The sequence below is a fragment of the Astyanax mexicanus genome, chromosome 12 (genome assembly GCF_023375975.1).
Source record: "Astyanax mexicanus isolate ESR-SI-001 chromosome 12, AstMex3_surface, whole genome shotgun sequence".
Lineage (NCBI taxonomy): Eukaryota > Metazoa > Chordata > Actinopteri > Characiformes > Acestrorhamphidae > Astyanax > Astyanax mexicanus.
Window position 1 is genome coordinate 35,286,694 of NC_064419.1, and position 22,137 is coordinate 35,308,830.

Consider the following 22,137-nt stretch of genomic DNA (forward strand, 5'->3'; position numbering starts at 1 on the left):
TATTTATTAATTCATTAACTTATACATTAATTTATTAATAGCTTTCAGAACTGAATTAGATTAACATGTTTAACGCCTTTAAGAAAAACAGTTTTAAGCATCAGTATTTAAATGCAAACATTTATTTTAATATTTATTAAAAAACAAGAAACAGTACATTCAGATCTAAAAATAGGACCTAAAACAGTGCTACGCATTTATTGATACTTTGGAAAATTAAAAATAAAAACCCCCAAAAACTGTCCCAGGTAGGTTAAAGCAGCTGTCAGTTGCACTAGAAGCTGATCTCACAGTGATGAAATCTGGAGTTGATGATAAATAGAGTGTGGTGGAGTGGGAACTGTGTGAGGTCACTTTTTGCGGAACAGGCTCTTGATGCCCTCCTCCACTGGTTCTGCCATCATCTTCATGGGCTGGTTCTTTAGCGCTGCCTCCCGCATGGAGTGATAGACATACTCGTTCTGCTTAAACATGCGCAGCTCCATCTCTGTCTGCATGCGCATCGCCTGAGACAGAAAAACATATTTTTTAGGCTGAATTTTAGACAGAATCCTAGTTTTGATAATTAAAATAGATTCAAATTCTAAATAAAATAGATAGATTCTAAAATAGATAGATATTAAATAGATTCTAAAATAAAATAGACGAAACATGTTTGATGTCTGAAGTTTGCTTTTCTAGTATTTCTCTGAAACATCATTTTTACAATCAATGTTTTTTTTACAGTTATTATTACTAAAAAAGCTCATTTTGGGCATATATGTGACATTTTACCCGAGTCTCAAAACAGCACATATACAGCTCTGGAAAAATTATTCTGAAATTAGTTTCTCTGATTTTTCTATTTATAGGTATATGTAAAAAAAACATTGTTGTTTTATTCTATAAACTATGGACAACATTTCTCCCAAATTCCAAATACAAATATTGTCATTTAGAGCACTTATTTGCAGAAAGTAAGAAATGACTGAAATAACAAAAAAACTAGAGCTTTCAGACCTCAAATACTGCAAAGAAAACAAGTTCATATTCATAAAGTTTTAAGAGTTCAGAAATCAATATTTGGTGGAAAAACCCTGGTTTTTAATCACAGTTTTCATGCATCTTGGCATGTTCTCCTCCACCAGTCTTACACACTGCTTTTGGATAACTTTATGCCTGCACTCCTGGTGCAAAAATTCAAGCAGTTTAGCTTGGTTTGAAGGCTTGTAATCATCCATCTTCCTCTTGATTATATTCCAGAGGTTTTCAATTTGGTAAAATTGAAAAGAAAAAGAAACTAATCATTTTTAAGTGGTCTCTTATTTTTTCCCAGAGCTGTATGTATTTAAAAAAAACTTATAATAATTATAATTATATAATAATAATAATTTTTTTACACATATGACATGCCAAAAGTCATTGGACAGGAACTAGTCCATCCATCTGGCGCCCACTATCAGGCTCCCCTTAAACTCAGATCATTCACACCACCTTGCCGTGAGCACACTAGTCAGTTTTGAACCTCACTCACAAGATAACACCTTACAACGTATACAGGTATGGGTGTTCCCAAGCTATTTCCTTAAATAACACTTCATGATCAGTTTACATATTGCTATCCCTTGACTTTGGCCATGTCGTATGAAAGCTAAAGGATATGTGTGTGGGTCTCCTGCATTGAATGATAATCATAACCAGTTTTCTCTTCGCATGGACAATTCTAGCCAGATGCCACCAGTCACAATCATTACCACCCAATCTGCTAACCTGACTGTCCACTGTTGGCTTAACAGTGTTCCGAGTCACTTACAAGAAAACACCTCACAACTTACACAGAAGTGGAAGATCTGTCAATTTACATACCTCTATCCCATGACTTTTGGCATATCATTGTAATAGGCTGTACACTACTGTGCTATGAGCTTACCTCAAGGTCTTTAACGATAGGATGTGTTGGCCCATGGGTGACCATCAGAATAGCATAAGCTTTGCAGATCATGCCGTGTCCCACTTCTATGAGTCCGGCCTGCCAGTGTGTCACTCCTGCCCTCATTGTAGCCATTCCCAGCTGAGCGTTGTTCGGATGGTACAGCTTCCTGTTTCAGGGGTGTGAGACCATCTCGTAAAAAAGACCTTTTTTTAAAGGTGTGTGAAAGTTCACGTGGTTCACTCACAGTCATTCATTGACTAACAAATAAAGACTGACACTCACATGTATCCATCTACCATCTTGTGAGCAAAGTCAGCTGCCTCCTCGAAGAACTGAAGGTAGGAGAGGACTTCACTGAGCGTGCTCCACATCCTCAGCTGGTATATGTGTGTGTCAGCTAGAACATTCTCCTGCTTCTTCACACACTCGCGGCAGATCTTTACTACCTACACCAAGTGTGACAGAAAGAGAACATCAGGGTTTCGTCTAAAAACTGTAAATATAACAAAATAAGTGGAAATACATATATATTTGTATGAAATATGAAATATATAATAATATTATACAAGAAACAAGCTGTGGCTGAAGGTGGAAACCTGTTAAGCCATTTCACAATATCACAATATCACACCACTTTTTTGTTTTTCTGGTATATGTCAGGGGGGGTGCGGGAAGGACGAGGAGGCGGATGCAAACGCAAACTATACACAAATTTATTAACAAAGACAATAAACAAAAACTAAACTCAAGACAAGATACAGGAAGAGAAAGGACTACTGGAACTAACATAAATAAATTACAAAACAGAAAACAAAGAAACAGCAACCTGACTGCATGAAACACACACACAAGACCAGACAACCACATGCTCAAACACACAGGCTTAAATACACACAAGGGGAATGGAAAACACCTGTGAACACTGATGAAGGGGCGGAGCTACAAATAGAAACAGGTGGGAGCACTAAAGACATGGGCGGAGACAAGGGGAGAGCCATGTGCACATGGCTTTGAATACAAACAAAAGAAGGGAAGAACATGGAGGCTGACAGGGACAGGACAAGGACGTGATAGTATAATTCTTTCCAAGTTTCATGGGCCTATGATGACAGCAGTTAAGATGAGATAAGTGAGCCCCAGCACTCCAAAAAGTGAAAGCTAAAGTGAAAGCTTGTTTTTTTAATGCTTTCAGTGGTTTATCTCTGATAGGCTAAACATGTTTAAATATTAGAATGTACAATATAATAATTCAACTGAATTTAAGTGTGCTAGACAACTACTGTATGTATGTATGTATATCAGCTAATTAATGGTACAGAATAATAGAAGATATGATGAGACAGTGGGGTCTGGTGTGATCACCTACAGCTTTCTGCTGTACTCTGTTTTTAAATTAGACTACATAATGCACAATGTAACATGTAAACTAAACAGAGATGTACAAGATTGTAAATTGATGAAAATACAGTTTAAATAAAGATTCCTGTGGAAGAAAGATATCTAATTCCCTAAACAACCTTTAAATAAAATTTACTTTTTTGATAATGGACATCTGTACTTGTCTCTTCATTGTACTGTGGAAATATAATATGAGTGAAACATAATATGGTCAGTTAAAATACCTCATTGTAGTTTCCATCTAAACGGGCCTTCTCCATATTCTGCAGCATCTCCTTACTGTATTCTGTTACTTCCTTTACTTTATCTTCTGGCACCTTTAAAGAAAAGAGAATAGTGAGACATAGAGTGTATATTCTAAAAAAGCAAAGAAAAAGAGTTCCTTGTTTTTGAGTTAGGTTCCTCTGATAATTATTAACATGTGTGTAGATATTTGAATTAATAAATGTTTATTTTATGATGATTGGATGAATCATGGAACCCTGAATTCCACAAAGATTTATATATTTTGTATAAATGCATTAAATACACTAAATTGATATTTGGAGTAGAGACAAACAATAAGCCAGATCTTTCTTAAAAAAAATTGATAGCACTTCCTGTTAACCCTGGATTCATAATGCATTATTCCTTTCATTATGAAACTTCTTTATTATATTATGTTATGTATTTTGATGAGAGTGCATACATTATTATACAAATGGATAATGTAAGCATTATATTATGTATATGATATGTATGCTACATAATGCATTATAAATGCATTTATAATGCATTATGAATAAACTTTCCGATTGCTGCCAGTTTGCTGCATTTTTTTCTTTCATCCCTAGTGAAGAACCTAATCTAATGTACTGTACATGCAATATATCAACAGCAGTTCACTCTCCTGCTTTTATAAATGTCTCGACAAGTAGACAGGTAACACGATCTGCACTCTGTTGACTGGCAGGCCTCAAACAGCCTGGGATCCTGTTCCTCGTCTAATGAATCAGCTGCTACAACAGAATAACACTACGGTGTCTAAATATAGCCCCCCGCACAAAGGCTCCTGGACCCAAGCCCCACAGGGCTGTAAATAGCTCAGCGAGTGCTGATACCAGGCCTTTCCCCCTCTTTCAGCCTGGGAGGTCAATATGCATTTGCTCAGCTGGGGCTCTGGAACATTAATGCATGGAAGGTCCTGTACCGTGTACTAATGAGCGCAATTTGGCTCACAGAGCATCCTGACTCCATCTGAATGACACACGCATCCATACAGTCACGCTTTACTAGGAAGAAAATAAGGAAACTGCAGCTTATTTACATGTATGAGAACATTATGTCCTGTAGCTCTGGTTCTAATGATAAAAAATATGAATCTACACCTTGACATATATGTTTATATATATATATACAATATATATATATATATATATATATATATATATATATATAAAACGCTCTAACACCACGTGTGCACCATTATAAGCTACTGTTAAATATAAGTGAATATTCATACAAGCTCTGAATGTAGACATACATTCATTTCCTTTTTCACTATTATTGTGTTGAATGTTGTTGTATCTAAAATCACTTTATATTGGGTACCACAGAAATTTAAACTATTAACTATTTCTGTGTGACAAGATATTAAACTGTATGTGCTTAATTAATTACTATTATATGTAATCAATTACAGTTACATTTGATTTACATTCTGTCTCAATAGCTTAAAGCCTGTAAAGTTTTTTAATCATTTAATTTAATGTGCCGCATAATAATACAACAAAATGCTTTTAAGGTATAAACAGTATGTCATAGATTTTTGAAGGGTTAATAACTAAATAGACTGTTCTAAAGGTCTGCTGTTTAAGGTGTTAACCAATTAACATTTAACATTCTGCTTAACCTTCTGGGCCCTATCTTGCACCTTGTGCAAGGCACGCTGCAATGCTCATTGCTATTTTGCACCCCGCAAACCATCTATTTTCACACATTTTTATTGCACCTAGGTGTTCAGGTAAATATCTGGCTTATTGCTGTCTTATCAATGGAAAACACAGGTGCGCCACTGACTGAAGAAACCTAGGCAACAGTCAACAATCAGACAGTCATTCCTATCTTGGCAACGCACATACACCCCCACTCATTATACACACAAAAACATGCCGCAGTGTGCAAACCTAACTTTTACATCAACAATAAACAGAATAAAAAAATACAATAAAATTGCTGTTCCTGTAAATGATCTGCTGCTGATTGGTTTATTTCACGTTTTGCCCAAAAGAAACCCATGATTAATTTAGAAAATTGCTACATGCCTTCTGCATACCTTTTCCGTCGTTATGATGGCAAAGACACATTGACACACCCTAAATAAAGCTGGGCAATGGCCATTTGGAGACCTATCGATTGCTAAGATAGGTCCCTATATCTAAAATTTATCCTGATTGTGTCATCTTTACTAATTTCTTGTATCACATTGCAAACCAGTGCTGACTCATAGCATACCACAACAAATTAAATCAATCAAATGCCAAAATTTCATTGTAAATACAGTCATAAAAGTAAAAATGTATTCTCTCATCTTAAACATTTGGTAGAGAAGTATATTTTAAAAACTGTGTTTTCATCAGTGCCCCATACAAATAAAATTGTATTCTAAAATTGAAGCGTTCAATATGTTTTTTTAATGTGTCTAATATTTTTTTAAGAGGTTTGATAAAGTTATATGCTGTATAAATATATATATATATCCTGTATAAAGCATTAAAAGATAAATAACATCATTCTGTTCACCTTAACACCTTCCACCTCTGCACCGGCCATCTTCAGGTCATCTTTGATTTTGTTGGTGCAGTGTTCACAGGTACAGTCGAAGAAGTACTGCTGCTTCAGCATGCGTTTGCGGTCTTCTGACAGGTTCAAGAAGTCCACGTAGGCCACGGTCAACTCCTCTCCCTCGCTGATTTTACCCAAAGCTCTGAGCTCAATTCTGTGACAGAAAAAACAAGGCAGGTGATGTCCAGGTACAGCCCAGGCATACAGTGTACAGTAAGTGCAGGTCAATCCTGATCTCTTTAAAGAGTTTAAATGAAACTGTTTTTTTAATTGCTGATCACGGATCGGTATCAGATATCAATATCTATTATCCATGATCCCATTCAGTGCAGTCCCCTCAGATCAAGTAAGTAGAAAAGTAACACTCAGACATTCAGATATTTTAATAATCATACAGAATTCCGATCACCATGAGATGAGTGAGTTCTGCACGCCAGTCAAACAACTTTTGTATATTGACCTGTAGGGAAATCACAAGTTCATATATACAAGGTCTTGACTTGATCTGACATTAGTGGAGAAGAAGTAAGTAGAGGTAGGTCTTGTGAAAGAGTGTTCTTTCAGATTCATTTAGCAAAAAGAAGGAATTGTGCTCCAAACAAGTAACAAGGCCACATATAACACATACACATAGACACACACATGGGGACACTTATATATAAATACAGCATGGCCAGGACCTACTGTTCTAGGATTAAGTGATGGTTAAAGATGAGCGGTGAGAGAAAAGACAATGAAAAGACAATCGACCAACCACCCAGTGGCGTTAGCCATCCTAGTTGAATTAATTAGCCTGTGTAAGGTATGTTTAAGCAAAATGTAAAGTTATTTAATTCTGCAGTGCTGTCTTTTTGCTTTTTTCTGAACTAGATTTTAAACTTTATTTATTTAATTAACAGGGACAATACACATTAATTTCATAATGTAAATTTTGAGATTTAGCCAACAGGCTTATTTTAAGCTGAAGTCCCTGGGGACATAAAAGACTAATGGGCTGTAAAAAAAAAAAAGTGACACATTTTGTCTGGTTGAAATTGGTAAAGATATCTAATTTGGTCTAAAGTGACATGCAATTCTATTGCTGGTTATCTAAAGATGGCTGCATTTGGGTAGCTGATTGGCACAATGTGGGATTAAAGAGGTCATGGTGAAAACAGGAGATAAGACGAAGAGATTGGCTGGTGAGTTGAGGCTAAATAGACCCACCTCTTCTGAGTGTGATACAATGTATTGACAGCCGAATGACTGAAACACAAAGCAAGAAGCACATTGCAGGAACCAACCATAGAATGCCTTCTTAGAAAACCCTCATTTAAAAAGTATGCTTCACCTTTCTCCACAAAAAGATTTTAAAAGACTTTCCATTGACTAGACATTTATAGCATTTGTCTAATGCGATGGTAATTACACACACAGGTAGAGCAGGGGTCATAACACCCACCCAGAGAGAGCAAAGCCAATTTTACTCTCTTAAAATTGCATAACTTTTAATTGAACTTTGTATATCTTAAACATCAATTTAACACTTAGATAGCTGTGCCACTCGAGAACAAATGGAATTTAATCTTTTACAGACTGGATCTTACTCAAAACGTTGTGAGAGCCTCACCAACCCCAAATTAACAATCAAATATGGCTTCACTACACTTCAACGGTAGTAATAGCAGTAGAATCATGAAGTTTATCATCACTTCTTTTTATAAGTGTGTCATTAAATTAGTCGTACATACAGTACTGTCCAACTTTTATCTGTGTTCATGTTTACAAAATGTTTAGAGGCACAAAATAGCTCTGACAGCCAACATCTAGGCTGTTTTTTTGTTTTAAAAGAAATCAAATATGTATGGGTATAGGCTAATACTACATTTGTATCATTATAAATTATATGATACAAATATATATCATGCCAGCTCTACTTTAAAAATAAACTTTACATTTTAAAGCTAAGCTTTTATTTTAAAATGCATTTATAATGCTTGAATTACAAGATCTACATACATTATAAAGAAGTACAACTTGTACGCATTTGCTTATATTTTGGTTTTAAGGAAACATTATGAATAGGCAAGCATGACACAGCTAAAACAGGCTCCAGTCTGCACATGACTTAAGTAGGCCTCAGAGTTTCAGATGGTTTATATATATATATTTACCACATGAGCCATTTACTCAGCTCTAAACAAGGTTTCCTGGTAGCTTTCGCCTCACCTTTCACATCAGTCTATTCCTCCCTCAGTCTTTCACTTCAGGTTCTTACTTCCCTCAGCCATTAACTGCCTCAACCCTCACATTCACATCCATCTGCTTTTTACCTGCACTCTTTCTCGCACTTTTCATCTACCACAGACACTTTTAAACTTAAAGAATTTAAAGCACTGTTGGTCGGACTTACTTGCCGTTGTTGAGGATGACAGTGCAGTTAGGCCAGCAGTCATGGTTGACCAGACAAAGGTTGGGGAACAGACCAACTCCAACTGCCTGAAGACCCTTCTGATCACTCACCATGAAGCCGTTGCAGTTGATCTGTCAAGTAATGGACAGGAAATGTCATGATTTTTCATTTATAAAAAAAATCATATTTGGAACTATAGATAAAGACAGATAGAGCCAACACTAAAACTATAAAAAGCATGAAAATTATGAAAAGAATGTTAGCCTTATGTACCACTCCCATGATGTGTGAGATTCTTTCCACAGTGTGTTGCTTGCTAGTTCTGGGCCAAAAGTCCAGGAAGTTGTGGATGTCCACTTTGAGTTCCTTCAGGTCATCCTCAGGCATATCAGAGATGTGGTCCTCCAAGTCTTCCAGTGTGGTGAGCTGCATGTCTGAGATGACACCTCCTTCTTTGTCGAGGCGCCACATAATACGAGCAGCGAGGCTGAATAGAAGCAACAAGGCAGCACATTAGAAATTACTGTGAATTATACAGTATATATCAGTGGTTCTTAAACTTTTAAAATTATATACTACTATGACCAAACTATGGTAAACTTCTGGGAAAAGTACTGGGAATATTGTGTGGGCCTTCTCTGCTTTTGCAATCTGCAATTTTTTGATTATTAAGCCTTGTCAATGTAGCACGACTATTAAAATCTCAGAAAGTTAGAGACGGAGGGAAATAACAGTTAAGAGTGTGAGATGTGTGGGTTGACGTAGTGAACTACACTCTACACCATATCCCATTAAACCTTAGTAGAACCTTTAAATAATTAGAAATGAATACATGTGGTCATGCATAAACCATGAGGGAATATTGGAGTCCCACATGGTTCTATTCAAGTGCCTATGAGATTCATAATAATTATTATAAAAGAGCTGTAGTTGTGAGAGTAGGCTAATGGACTAAAGTAGACCATGTCATACATACAGGATCTATTAAGTTAAGCATTGAAACATAAACAAATGAGAATGTGTACCGGCAAGATGTGGGTTAAAATGTTTCTCTATTTGAAACTAGCTTCACTTTGCATTGAAGTGAAGAATATAAAATGAAATAAACCAAAATACAATTGCATGCTCTTATATCTAAAACTCAAAATGCTGTTTTAAAGATGCAACGTTTTGTTGTGACAGCAAAGTTGCATGATTTATGCAGTAAAGAGGGACCTCTCAATTCTATTCAGCCTTTCCTATTTCTGCATTCCCATTCATCCCTTCCCTTCCTCCTTCCCTTTTCCCATCACACCCTCCTGCAAGTCTTCAGGCGCTCACCGGATGTTTTCATTGGGCACTTTGCCATAGCTCTTAATGGCGGCACACTCCTGTTTGTGTTCCTCCCAGGCCGCACGCTGACATGTGCGGTCGCAGTACTGCGCAAAGCGGCACTGACCACACCGCTGCAGCTTCGGCTGCCGGCGGAAACAGCAGTGACAGACATTCGCTGCAAGACTGGCAGGATGAAAGAGAGAGAGAAAAAAAGAGAAAACAGAGAATAAGAGATTTACTTTGCAGCAAAATCCTGATTTATTTAAATAATTTGCAATCATTGTGCAATTATTCTTGCATTTATATATTTCAGCCACTTCTTTGTAGAGTTAAAGAATACATTGTTAGTATCTCCAGTAGTCTATGGTTCAGCTCAAAGAAAAATGCTGGCAAAGCCCAGTTAAAGTGACCCTTTAACAACATTTCCAGGGTTAATGGCTCATTAACTTACTTGTGACTCACTTGTATGGTGTAACACTGCATGTTCACCACTGCCAACCAGGCTTTACGGCTAAATTGGGGCCATAATTCAGTTCCAGCTGCCAACAGCAGCTCTACAGTACTCTACTGATATTCTGTAGGTTTATGAGGTAACTGTAGTTACTATTCTACTACAATATATCCTTAAAAAGAATGATTTCATATTGCTGAGTCATATTTATGTTCATGTATAAATAATTTATTTTTAATTATTTTAGTATACATACTTAGGTATAATAACAAACCAGTGTTATTTTTAATGCTGCTATTTCTATTATTGCACATTATACTAATAAAGTAATTATCAACATATCAGAAATATATTATAAACATATATTGCCCTTAACTTACAGAAATAAATATAACTAATAATAATTTATAGTTACTGTGCAGATTTTAAAGTATATTTTATTTTTATAGTTGATTGCTGAAGGCTGTGGGTGAGGTTTATTTTTCTGTGGTAAGGAAATGATGGTATGGGGTTTTTGGAGCGCAGGGCGCAGGGTGATCTGATTCAGCTCTGTGTGCGTGCCAGTGACAGGTGAATTTCGACCTTCTTTTACAGGATCAATCGCGCAATTTGTTTTCCGCCGCCAAGATAGAAACACGCCAGAAATGTACCTGAATACACCTCGTTTCCAGACCACCAGGCCCATCGGCCTTAATATATTTCAAAAGTCCATTGCTATTTTAAGGACTTGTGTAAAAACAGACTGTTGATGGGTGTACGATGGCAACGCGCCCCATGTATTACGTCACCACATAGAGGTAACCTAGCAACAATGTATTTTCTCCTCCTCTTAAACTCTTCTTTTTTTTTAGCAATTTCTAGGCAAGCCGTCAATTGCGTATGGCGCAGCTAGATTTAGGGCGTCAGTGTGTTTTTGGTATCATGATAGCGCTAAACAGCTCGAAATGTGCAAAAGGCATGAACTAATTCTTGTAATTAATCATGGGGTGTTTTGGGTGTAATGAGAAATAAACCAATCAGAGTGTCAGTTGCCATTCCCTTTATGAGACAGGTAGGCTCTGACTTTGGCGGTTAGTATCTTAGCAGCACTTTTGTGGCGCTTTTATGCGTCTCAGCAGAGGATACAGGATCTGCATGTCCAAGCTGTGAAGGTTGATTTAAACTTTGACATAAAATTTTTTGATACAGAATCCCATCCATCTGGCACCCATCAGACCTCGCTCAAGTTCTGATAATTTATGTCTCCTTGCCATGGGCACACACTGACCAGTGTTCAACCTCACTCACACGATAATACCTCACAACCTATTCACGTAGAGCAGGGGTGTCCAAACTTTTTTTGTTGGGGGCCAGAAGGAGAAATTTATTTGAAGTCACGGGCCACACTCTGTAATAAAACAAATAATGAAATAGACCACTTTAAATAATAATAATAAAAAAAATCCTGATTATTTCATTTACACACAATTTTACTTGACTAAATGTCTTTATCTTTGACAGTGTTGTGTAAACTAAGATTTTTCAAATAGATTTTTCTGCGCTAGAAATGCCCACCCTCTCCACTTTTAGGCTCTTTGGCCCGTTTTTCTGCGCTAGAAATGTGCACCCTCTCCGCTTTTAGACTCTTGTTTTGCCCCGTTTTTCTGCGCTAGAAATGCGCACTCTCTCCGCTTTTAGTTTCTTTGGCCCGTTTTTCTGCGCTAGAAATGCGCACCCTCTCCGCTTTTAGACTCTTTTGCCCCATTTTTATGCGCTAGAAATACGCACTCTCTCCGCTTTTAGACTTTTTGCCCCGTTTTTCTGCGCTAGAAATGCGCCCTCTCTCCGCTTTTACACTCTTTTGCCCCATTTTTCTGCGCTAAAAATGCGCACTCTCTCCGACTCTTTGGCCCGTTTCTGACACCTAGCGTTCAAACTTTGAATCTCACATTATAAAAACCTGCTTAACAGCGGGCCAACTTTCATTCTATTTCTGAAACACCTCGCAGGCCGTTCCAAAAAAGGAAACGGGCCGCAGTTTGGACACCCCTGGTATAATACATCTATTTTAAAGAATTATGTATTTATGTTTTTACTTTACTTATAATACAATTTTACACTATACCTGTATATAAAATCAGGTAAAGGTAGTTTTCCCAGGGCAGGAAAAATAATCAGTGCTTGTGTTTCTGACATCTAACATTATGTTAGATCAGCAAAATAAATGTAAAAATCAAGCATTTTATGAATCTTAAATTAAACTAAATCCCACAGTGCTCCAGTCTGAGATTTAGAATTTAGAATGTTTGTTTACGTCATATGGTATGTGGTGATGTGGCATTAAAAGTGCATTCCAGAACTTTATGACATCACTGCTCAGTCGTTTATTTGTGGAGTAGCACGTTTTTTGTGTGAGAACTGCTGGATTAAGAACATAATAAAAGAAACAATGAGAGGTAGAAAGAGAAAATTTGTGAAAGACTGTTGCAATGAGAGATCTACAGCACCACCTAATGTAAGTAAGAGAAAGCATTCAACAGAATAGAGAAATTATTGGTTATGTGAGTTTACAACAAATCTGCTAATTATTCTCTCATTTAAAAACAGCCCAAAAGGAAGAGAAGTGTGTCACCATCCAAAGAAAGGGAGAAAGCAGCATTTACAATCCTGTCATTGTCACCTGAAATGGTAAGATGCTTTTGGTAATTACAGTAAAAGCAGGGTTTAAAGGAACAGTTTATTGACGTATCATGTTTTCATTAGTTATGTTTAATGCCCACTGTTTGATAGTTGTATTAGCCTGTACTGCTCCTGCAAAAAATGTTATCTATCTAATGTTAGCAAGCTTGGTAAGCTATCTAACTAAATTTCTTTTATGATGGATGATAAAAAAACACACACTCTTTCACACAATAAACAAGAATGACACACATACACATATAGTACATACAATAATGTTAGCTAGTCAATCCGCAACTATACTGTTATTCTGCATAAACATTATTATTATTATAGCCGCTTTCTTCGCTGTTGTATACAGCTTTTTGATCGGACATATGTTTTTTTGCCTATTGAAAATGAATGGGGAGAATTTGCACGCCCGTGTATGTCACAATTTTTAAGATACGAATACCAAATTCGGATGTATAAAACATATCGTGTTCTTTCTGAAAATATACTGTACAAACCGATACAATACTTTCTGTTCCCTGCTCTCCAATACTGTGTGTGTATGGAGGAGCTATTTAATAAAGCAGCTATCGGTCAAAAGAAGGACAGCCCAGCGTCCATAGCCGAGCCATGTTTGCATGTACACATTATAACCCGATTTATGCAAATACATCACTTAGTACCGCCAGAGCACTGTAACAAAGTGTGCACCTATGTATTGTGTCTATCTTGTTAAGCACTTAACACACAAAAGAATGTAAAGTTATGAAAATTACAGATAAAAACTTTATTTATTTCAATTCTTGATATTTGTAATTGTAATTGCAGCGAAATTGATGAGGTAATGAAGCCTACCCTTTTGGGATGCTTCTTGTACCACTAATTGTACCAATTGTACCACTGCTTTAATGCTTTTTGAACAACATAAACCTATATTATCATTTTCCATAATCCAACATTCTCATCCCCAGATCCAGGAGATCCTCTTTAATCTCTCTGCAACAGATGTGGTTTCTTTTGGATCCACTTGCCGTTATTTTCACGAGCTGAGCCTGGGCCAGGCAGTGTGGAAGAGACTGTACTGGAGGAAATTCATTGGCCCAGCTCCAGAAGTCAATTGGAGGAGGTTCACCATCCTGAGGAGTGAGTATGAATGCGATTTGGGTTCATTGCTTTACAGAGTAGCGACGATAATAAATGGTAATCATGTCAATCACGTGAATTGTCTCATCCCTGTTGTACATAGGGAGCCAGGGCCTTGCCATGCAGCGCCTGAAAAAAGGTGTGCATCGTATTGGATTGCATCAGCAGTGTGCCAGGGCTCCGCGGCCAACAGGGGTCCAGCTGTTCAACAGTGCCCTGGCATTGGGCTTCCGTAGGGTTGAGGCCATTCTTGACCAAACCCTGCTTTGGGACTACAATGGCACTATCTTTGTGCTCTTCACCCCCGCAGGAAGAGCGTCATGGTCAAATCCATACAGCTTCTCAGTACTGTGCTACCAAGCCATAGATGTAAGTGTGTATTGGTACTAGGTGTACTAGGTGTATTCCCATCCTGATTAATATAATTATGGTTTGAATATGCAGAGATAAATATGGTAAAATTACCATTAATAATTCCTGTACTGACTTGTGGGATATGCCTGTGTGGTGTCCTTCATTGAATGTGGATGTAATTTCTGCAAGAGTAGCCACCAGTCCCGATCGTTACCACCCACTGCACTTTTTGCTGTGCGTGGTAATTTCAGCCTTTTATGACATATTCCTTGTGCACACGTGACACTGTGGATCGAGGATCCACCAACACTCTTATACAGGTGTGGACACTCCAAGGCTCTCCATCCATCCCCTGACGTAACACTTAAGAAACAATTTACTTTGTGCTATCCCATGACTTTTGGCATGTCAGTGCAGATGTTTACCACAGAAAAAAGGCTCATTGCTTTTTCAAAAGTTCTTCTTTTTCTTCATTATCTTATCTATTGTTTTGCTTCTCTCTCCAAGGGGGCTCTACTAAATCATGACCTAATTTTTCATATATTAATCAACATGTTTTTAATACACATTTCATTCCAAGACCCTCAAGAATGATCTAATTCCAGTCACAGTAACAATATCCTGTTTTCAAATATGCACTTTCTCTCTCTCTTCTTTGTCCCCTAGTTTGATGTGGACCCTCGCTGGAACCACAACCTCCGCCAGTACATCTATGTGCTAACGCTGAGAGAGAGCAGTGGCAAACCTCCAGAGTCTGTGGGAGACCCAGGCTCTGTTGGTGACACTGTGGAGGTGTACAAGTGCGACACCCATGAAAAAAATTGTTTTATGTCTTTCCACTCTACTTTATCCTTCACACAGCTCAGACTGAGTGGGTCAGAGAACCATCGCTTACTCCTGCTGCTGACAGGTCAGTTTCAGGGTGCATGACAGAATATATTCTCTGTTCTTTCTATAGTGACTGTAGAAAGACTCAGAAAAAACAGGTTTCAGAATGATGTGCTCAATCTGCTTGTCCCATCAAGGAATGAATGAATGAATGAAGTCACACTTACACACACACTATTGAGAAACAACAAGCCAATCGCACACAGCATACTCTCAACCAGAACCGACCGTCCTCGTGGAGGACTGCATTGGGCAATGAGCAAAAATACCATGCTGCCTCAAATAATTTTCTGCTCGTTTGTAAAAATGCACTTTATAAAATATTTACATTACTTCAGGTACTTTACACTGCACCGTAAACTCAATGAAGGCAGACTGAGACTTTAATGACTCTAATAGGCTTTCCTAATGAGTAAATGTGTTTAACTATGCCTCTGTTTTTTGCAGTGCACACACTCTGGTTGTAAATTTGCCAACATTGCAGACAATTTTGGCTTAATTTCCAAAGAACCTAAGGGAATGGAATCATGTTTTATACATTTTTTTCCTCACAGCATGCATGTCAAAGTAGTGTAAATGTCAGTCACTTTGATTAAAGTGATCTATTTAATGTAGCTTTCTTTTAGTCCTGCTAATCAGTTTACTTTATTGATGTCTTTTTTTCAGAGGATGGAAAACCGTATTCAATGCATGTAAATGAAACTAGGTACCGCAGGCCGATCTCCTACACCACAGAGCTGACTCCAAAGACACTTTCCTGTCAACTGCCAAACCTTCCAGTCAAACAGCTCCACACCAGTTCAAACAGCACTGTGTATATTAAAGGTAAGGTCATGCACTCCTCAACATAGTAACAAAAATGCTGTGGGCTATTACATATTACATTTTTTTACGTCATGTGTTATTAGAAAATGACAGCACACAAATGTGCATGTAGGTAAAACTTCACATCAAATGATGTTAACATTGTAATCATTTTATCAGAATCGACCGAAGGCTTTACATTTTCGATCCACCAACATAATAGTAAAATTAAATTTAAATAAGTTAATTCACCACTACAATCACAGTTTCTCTGATCTTCTCCAAAGTTACATGCAGTTAGCAGCATGCCAGGCATGAAGTATCGACAAAAACCCTTTTATTCCTTCATGCTATATATTGTTGCTTTGAAGGCCTAACAGTGGTTATTTATTACTTGTGAATTTCAGAGGTGGAGGAACCGCAGCCCCTGTCTGTCCCAGCTGACTTGCATTGGACTGATTAGGCAGCCAGCTGGGACAGGTATAAAAACCTTTAAAATAGGCAGAATGGACCCAAAACTGTGTTAAAACATACCCGACTAGAGCCCCACTGGGCTATCATTATGCTCCTTTGAGTCTGTTTGTTTGGGTGTGGCGGAGGGCATTTTTTCTAAATAAAGGTACATTTAAGTTCATATACTCCCTGTGTCTGTGTACCGGTATCTCTGTGTTTCCTGACTGCCGGGTAATGATGGCCACACCCTTATCCTCAGGGTCGCTGTCACACACTGTACATGTAGACTATATTCAAGCTACAACTACAGTACCTGAAATACAACAATTTTGCTTACCATTGTGTTTTTTTGTATAACTTCATGCATTGATGCAAAATAATCTATTTTCTATATTGACAATCTTGTCCCTTCTGTTTTTGTTGTTATTCTTTCTTCTCATAGCTGATGGCTCAGCTTTTGCAGAAGTGCATTCTCCAGGAGCGCTCCGCCAGCTGTTTGGGACTTATGAAGGTTTTAATCCCATTGGTAGTGAAATGGTTCTCCCACTGAGTCTGCCATCCAGAGTGCGTCTTTTTCTTATAAACCTCTACAGATCCTAGACAAGGGTTATCATTTCATTGTAGTTGGATGTTTTAACTGACTGAAGTGACTGCAGATAAGATTAGAGTACACTGAATGATAACATGCTCAGTGATATACAGTAAGTTTCAGTGCCCGTTTGTTTGTTTGTTTACAGGTCGTGAAATGCTCTCTGGGGCCTAACCACATCTGTCTGCTGGATAACTGTGGAAGGATCTTCATGCAAGACTGCAACCACCATGGCCAGTTAGGAACTGGAGACAAGATTGATCGTGCTGAGCCCACTCTGGTAGGGATAATGCTATATTCCATCAGCAGCTGGAGTCTGAGAGAGCACAATATTATCTTGCTCTCTCTTGATGGGTAGATGGTTTCATGTGAACTAAATTAGTTAATCCTCAAAATATCATCAACTAAAACCCAACATCTAATACTAACCTCTACCAAAACTTAATCCCGACCCTGATCTAATCCTGACCCTCAAACTAAAACCAAATCCTAAACATCTTCCTCGCATAAATCATAAACTCAACTGGAAACCTAACCCTAATCCTAGTCTTAATCCTGATTCAAACACTTACTTAAACCCCAAATCTATTTAAAAAAAATTCCTGATTAAAATGTGTGTCAAGGGGAAATAGTTATGTCTGCAGATGTATTTACCACTTCCTCACTGTTTGAATTTTCTAGTTTCTAGAAGGAAATTTTAACTGGAATGCTCCCAAAGGTCAGATTTCCTATTTGGAATGTCAGGAGAGCCTCGCCAACCCTGAGTTCAGTGCATGGACTTGGAAAAAATAAGAGACCACTTAAAAACTATAAAGGGAAAGTTTGTAAACAAACTTTAAGTTGACTTGGAAAAGTGTGCTAATAACGTTGAAAAGTTAAAATGGTTGCTATTCTGTTGACTTTCGGCTAAATGTTAAAGTCCAAAAGGTTTTGGCTAACATGGTGGAATGCTAATAATTGTTTGATATAGTATAAGTGTTGCTAAGTGGTTGCTAGGCAGTTGCTAACGTTTTCCAAGTGGTTGCTAATGTGTTGCTAAGTTGTTCCTAGGCGGTTACTAATGTTTTCTAGGTGGTTGCTAAGGCTTTATCCAGCATTCGAGCTAAATAAAGCGCAGCATTAATTTTTGTTTTGTTATACACTCTATATTACTGTTGCTGTCATGCAACACTCTTGCATCTCCAAACTGACAACTTTGCAGAAGAAAGAAATTATTTGAAATTAGAATTAAGAGTTGATTGTTGCTATCTCTTTACCCTCCAGGTTCCACGCAACGCCTCATCTCTTTACTCCTCATCGGACTGTATCTACCTTATCTGCTGCCATGACATAACTGAACCCCCTGCATGTTTCTACATACCACCTGAAGTCAATGAGAATGAGAAACTGCACATGGACCTCACTCAAATGAAGAGATGTGTCAGTACCAAAAGGGGATCAAGATGCTGCAGAGGGCTGTAAATGAACACATGACAGGCCTAAGTCCTGCCCACAAAGACTTCCTTGACTCAGCACTGTCCATAATCCTGCATGGGGAGAGCAGATCCACAGTGAAGCCAGAGCAGCAGCCTCATTCATAAACAAGACTGTCGAACAGTTTACTCTGTATGACCAGTACCTCTTTATTTCACATAAAGAATAAAGGTACCTAGCAACATAAAAGGGTGTCATAAACTGATTTATTTCAAATGTGCCAATAACAAATTATCTTAGTGATTTACATACTTTTTACAAACCTTTTTAAAATGACGTGACTTTAAGAACAGCAATTTCAGGGATAATGCTATATTCCATCAGCAGCTGGAGTCTGAGAGAGCACAATATTATCTTGCTCTCTCTTGATGGGTAGATGGTTTCATGTGAACTAAATTAGTTAATCCTCAAAATATCATCAACTAAAACCCAACATCTAATACTAACCTCTACCAAAACTTAATCCCGACCCTGATCTAATCCTGACCCTCAAACTAAAACCAAATCCTAAACATCTTCCTCGCATAAATCATAAACTCAACTGGAAACCTAACCCTAATCCTAGTCTTAATCCTGATTCAAACACTTACTTAAACCCCAAATCTAATCCTAAATCTGACCCTAACTCTAAACTCAATTTTAGCCTGAAACCTCATCCTGGTCCAATCCTGACCCTAATTTCACCTGAAACCTTAACTTAATCCTGACCCTATTCTTATCCCTAATCCTGGTCTTAACACCAACTAAAAAAAAGCATAAAACTAAAGCTAACTCTAAACATAACCATAGTCCTACTTCTACTTTCTGTTTTAATCCTACTCTTAAACTTCATCCTGGTCTTAACTGTGATCCGAACACTAACTCAAATCCTAATCCTGACCTTAAACTGAGCCAAACTTCAATCCAGTTACAGTAAATCCAGTTACAGGCTGATGTTAGCAGCATGTCTACTAGTTTGTAGACAATGTTGAGATGGTATCAGAGACTTCTCAAGTCAAAAATATGAATATGAACATTCCAAATAAGGTGGAAAAACAAGTAAAAAAAATCAGATTATAAATGATGTTCACCTCCAAAGCTCTTTAAAAATCTATTTAGATTTTATTTAAGATATTTAGATGCTTCTAGTTTCACTATATAATCTGCCTGTCACTATTAAATAATGTTTTCCATAGTATATCGTACATGGCCTTGATGTGGTCATCAAATAAATGGATCTAAAATGTTGTCTTGTGATTGACTTTATATTTGGTTTGATGGCTACACACCTTGTGTCTATAGACTTTAAATTCACATAACACACACAGACACACACGAATGGCTTTGAATCATAGCTCTGGTATCCAGAGATACAGGAGCAGCAGTTCTTCAGAACAGACAGGAGAGGTCATTCACCACAGATAAGAGCAGCAGAGCCTTATAAGGTGATGGAGACCCTCTGATAGTAAGGAATACTCACTGGTCACATTGTATGATCACTTTTGCTGCATTCACAAGTCCGTGTTTACAAGATAGTAGTGTAGACAGTTTGCTTCTCTACTGTGTTAAAAATGAACATATATCGGTAATAGAAAAAAGCAGTAAAATGCAGAGGTTGAATCTGAACATGTGCCAGTGCACACTAAACCCAGATATTTGGCTGGCATTTCAAGCCTGTGTGTATAGTTATGGAGAATATAGTTAATTATATAAAATGTTATAACTAATGAATATGTAATACATGATATATAAGAACTTTCTCTAGAGCTATTCTTTCCATGGAACATTCTAGACAAACACTTCCACATGATAAGTGCCTGATAGTAGGCAGTCTCCTTTTCATACTCCCTATTACACACTCTTCAGTCTGCATGTTCTTTTCCATTCTAGAGCAATTCATATTGGTGTAGAATTTTCTTTCTAACATTGTATAGCTACTAATGACTAATGACATGTACAATTTGGTGTTTCCAAAACAAACTGCAGTCAGATTCAGCGTGGGTCTTGAATTAATGAACTCAACTGTATAAACTGTTTGGTGGCTGCTTTACTTTGTTAAAATAATTAGCAGATCAATTTTATATAATAAGTAAAATGCTGAATATAAAAACGCACCAATTTACTCTAAACCATGACTTTTGGTTGGCGTCCAATGCCTTTGATCTAGAACAATCTTTACCAATCATAATGTGGTCAACTCTTACAATTTGCGGCAGTGTCCCAGTCACAGATATATTTATATTTTCCTTTTAATGAAAAATCTGAAAAGTGTTCAGTCTAAGACTAGCCATAATCCTTGTGTGGGAAACTGCCTCTTTATATTTTAAAAAGTGTTAGAAAGTTAGATGTTACACTAAAATATCAAAAATTGGTATTCATGCAAAGTCACTGGGAAAAAAAGAAACAATGTTGCTTTTCTAAACCGAATTTTGAGATGGAGATGGGTTCCAGTAGAGTTTTTTGATGCTCAGCTGGTTGACTGAGATTTGGGGAACTTCGAGGTATTCTAGGATTTTGATCACAAAACCATTTGTCTCTTTTTTAAGGATGTTGTAAGGATGTAATGTATTAAAATCTGGACCTTAAATCCAATTTTCAGTCCTTGACTTGCAATGTGATCTTTGTTGGGTGGGAGACTATGTGCGAAAATCCCTTTCATTAACAAATTTCTGGATTTAATGTCTAGATTTGAAGACCTAATGCCCATTAGCTGCATATGACTTACCTGTCAAACACCACAGAGGAAAAGCAAGGTTCTGCAAACAGCACGTCTCCAGCCCATAGTTCTTTGATCGCCCTGAGACCACGTCCCTTTCCTGGTGAGTCGAACACTTCCACGTTCTCCATGCCTGCAGTTAGGTTGCGTTTCAGAGTCTTCTCACTGTGCTCACTACTACACTGTCCAAGTCTTCAGTCTACGTGTCCTTTAGGTCATCAATGTTAGCAGCTGGACATTCCACCAGCACTTTCTAAAATAGCCTCCACTCTCAAGCCGTACCACTTTGGGGTCTGAAAGGGGGGGACATGTCTTTGTGGTCACTGTGACACGTTGGGTTCCACTGCCCACCAAGGCCTCAGCTTTCTCTTAGAAGTGCAAAGGTAAAGAAGAGGGGATCTTCTGCTTTGTTCTTTTGTAGGTTTGTATTATCTCAGTTGCCTTCCTGTGACTGAGCAAAATGTAACGTTCCTAGAGGTGTGAGTGGTCATTCAGGATCCTGGGTGGTATTTTTGGCCCTCAGCTGGGCCTGTCTTTCAGAGGTGGGGTGTAGGGACCAGAGACAGCTGCTCCCACCTGAACACACTTGGCTTGCTTGCTTGGTCTTTTTTCCAGCACTTTCTCAGGCAGATTTCTTGCTTCTTCTCGTGACTTCTAACAAGCTGTGAAAAGCAAAAGGTTCTTCACACTTGTCCTCTCTTTTATATGGAAATGGGGCACTTTAGAGGACATCACTCTGAGCAAGGAGGGCTCTATATAGCAGTGAAAAAGTTATATAGCTCTTAGATTAGATTAAAAA

General features: G+C 37.8%; 1 protein-coding gene across 2 annotated transcripts; it reads right to left on the reverse strand.

Moving 5' to 3' along the window:
* Nucleotides 1-104: 104 nt before the first annotated feature.
* smyd1b (SET and MYND domain containing 1b) lies at nucleotides 105-21,587 on the reverse strand. 2 transcript variants are annotated; one of them, XM_007254074.4, is made up of 10 exons: nucleotides 21,348-21,587; nucleotides 9,846-10,022; nucleotides 8,799-9,012; nucleotides 8,526-8,656; nucleotides 7,340-7,378; nucleotides 6,092-6,287; nucleotides 3,535-3,627; nucleotides 2,195-2,358; nucleotides 1,910-2,078; nucleotides 105-506 (listed from the first exon to the last, which is right to left on the reverse strand). In XM_007254074.4, exons 1-10 carry the CDS (start codon nucleotides 21,467-21,469, stop codon nucleotides 351-353), a joined length of 1,461 nt encoding a protein of 486 aa, XP_007254136.3. In that variant the 5' UTR covers nucleotides 21,470-21,587; the 3' UTR covers nucleotides 105-350. The 2 variants fall into 2 exon arrangements, with proteins under 2 accessions (XP_007254136.3, XP_007254137.3); XM_007254075.4 differs by lacking the exon at nucleotides 7,340-7,378.
* Nucleotides 21,588-22,137: the final 550 nt, after the last annotated feature.

Excerpts from the sequence above, each read along its gene's own strand:
- smyd1b (XM_007254074.4), bottom strand. The coding sequence starts at position 21,469 with ATGGAGAACGTGGAAGTGTTCGACTCACCAGGAAAGGGACGTGGTCTC. Across the intron at positions 9,013-9,845 it reads GTGCCCAATGAAAACATCCG|CCTCGCTGCTCGTATTATGT; the intron begins GTGAGCGCCTGA and ends GCTTCTATTCAG. Across the intron at positions 2,359-3,534 it reads TAGATGGAAACTACAATGAG|GTAGTAAAGATCTGCCGCGA; the intron begins GTATTTTAACTG and ends CACTTGGTGTAG.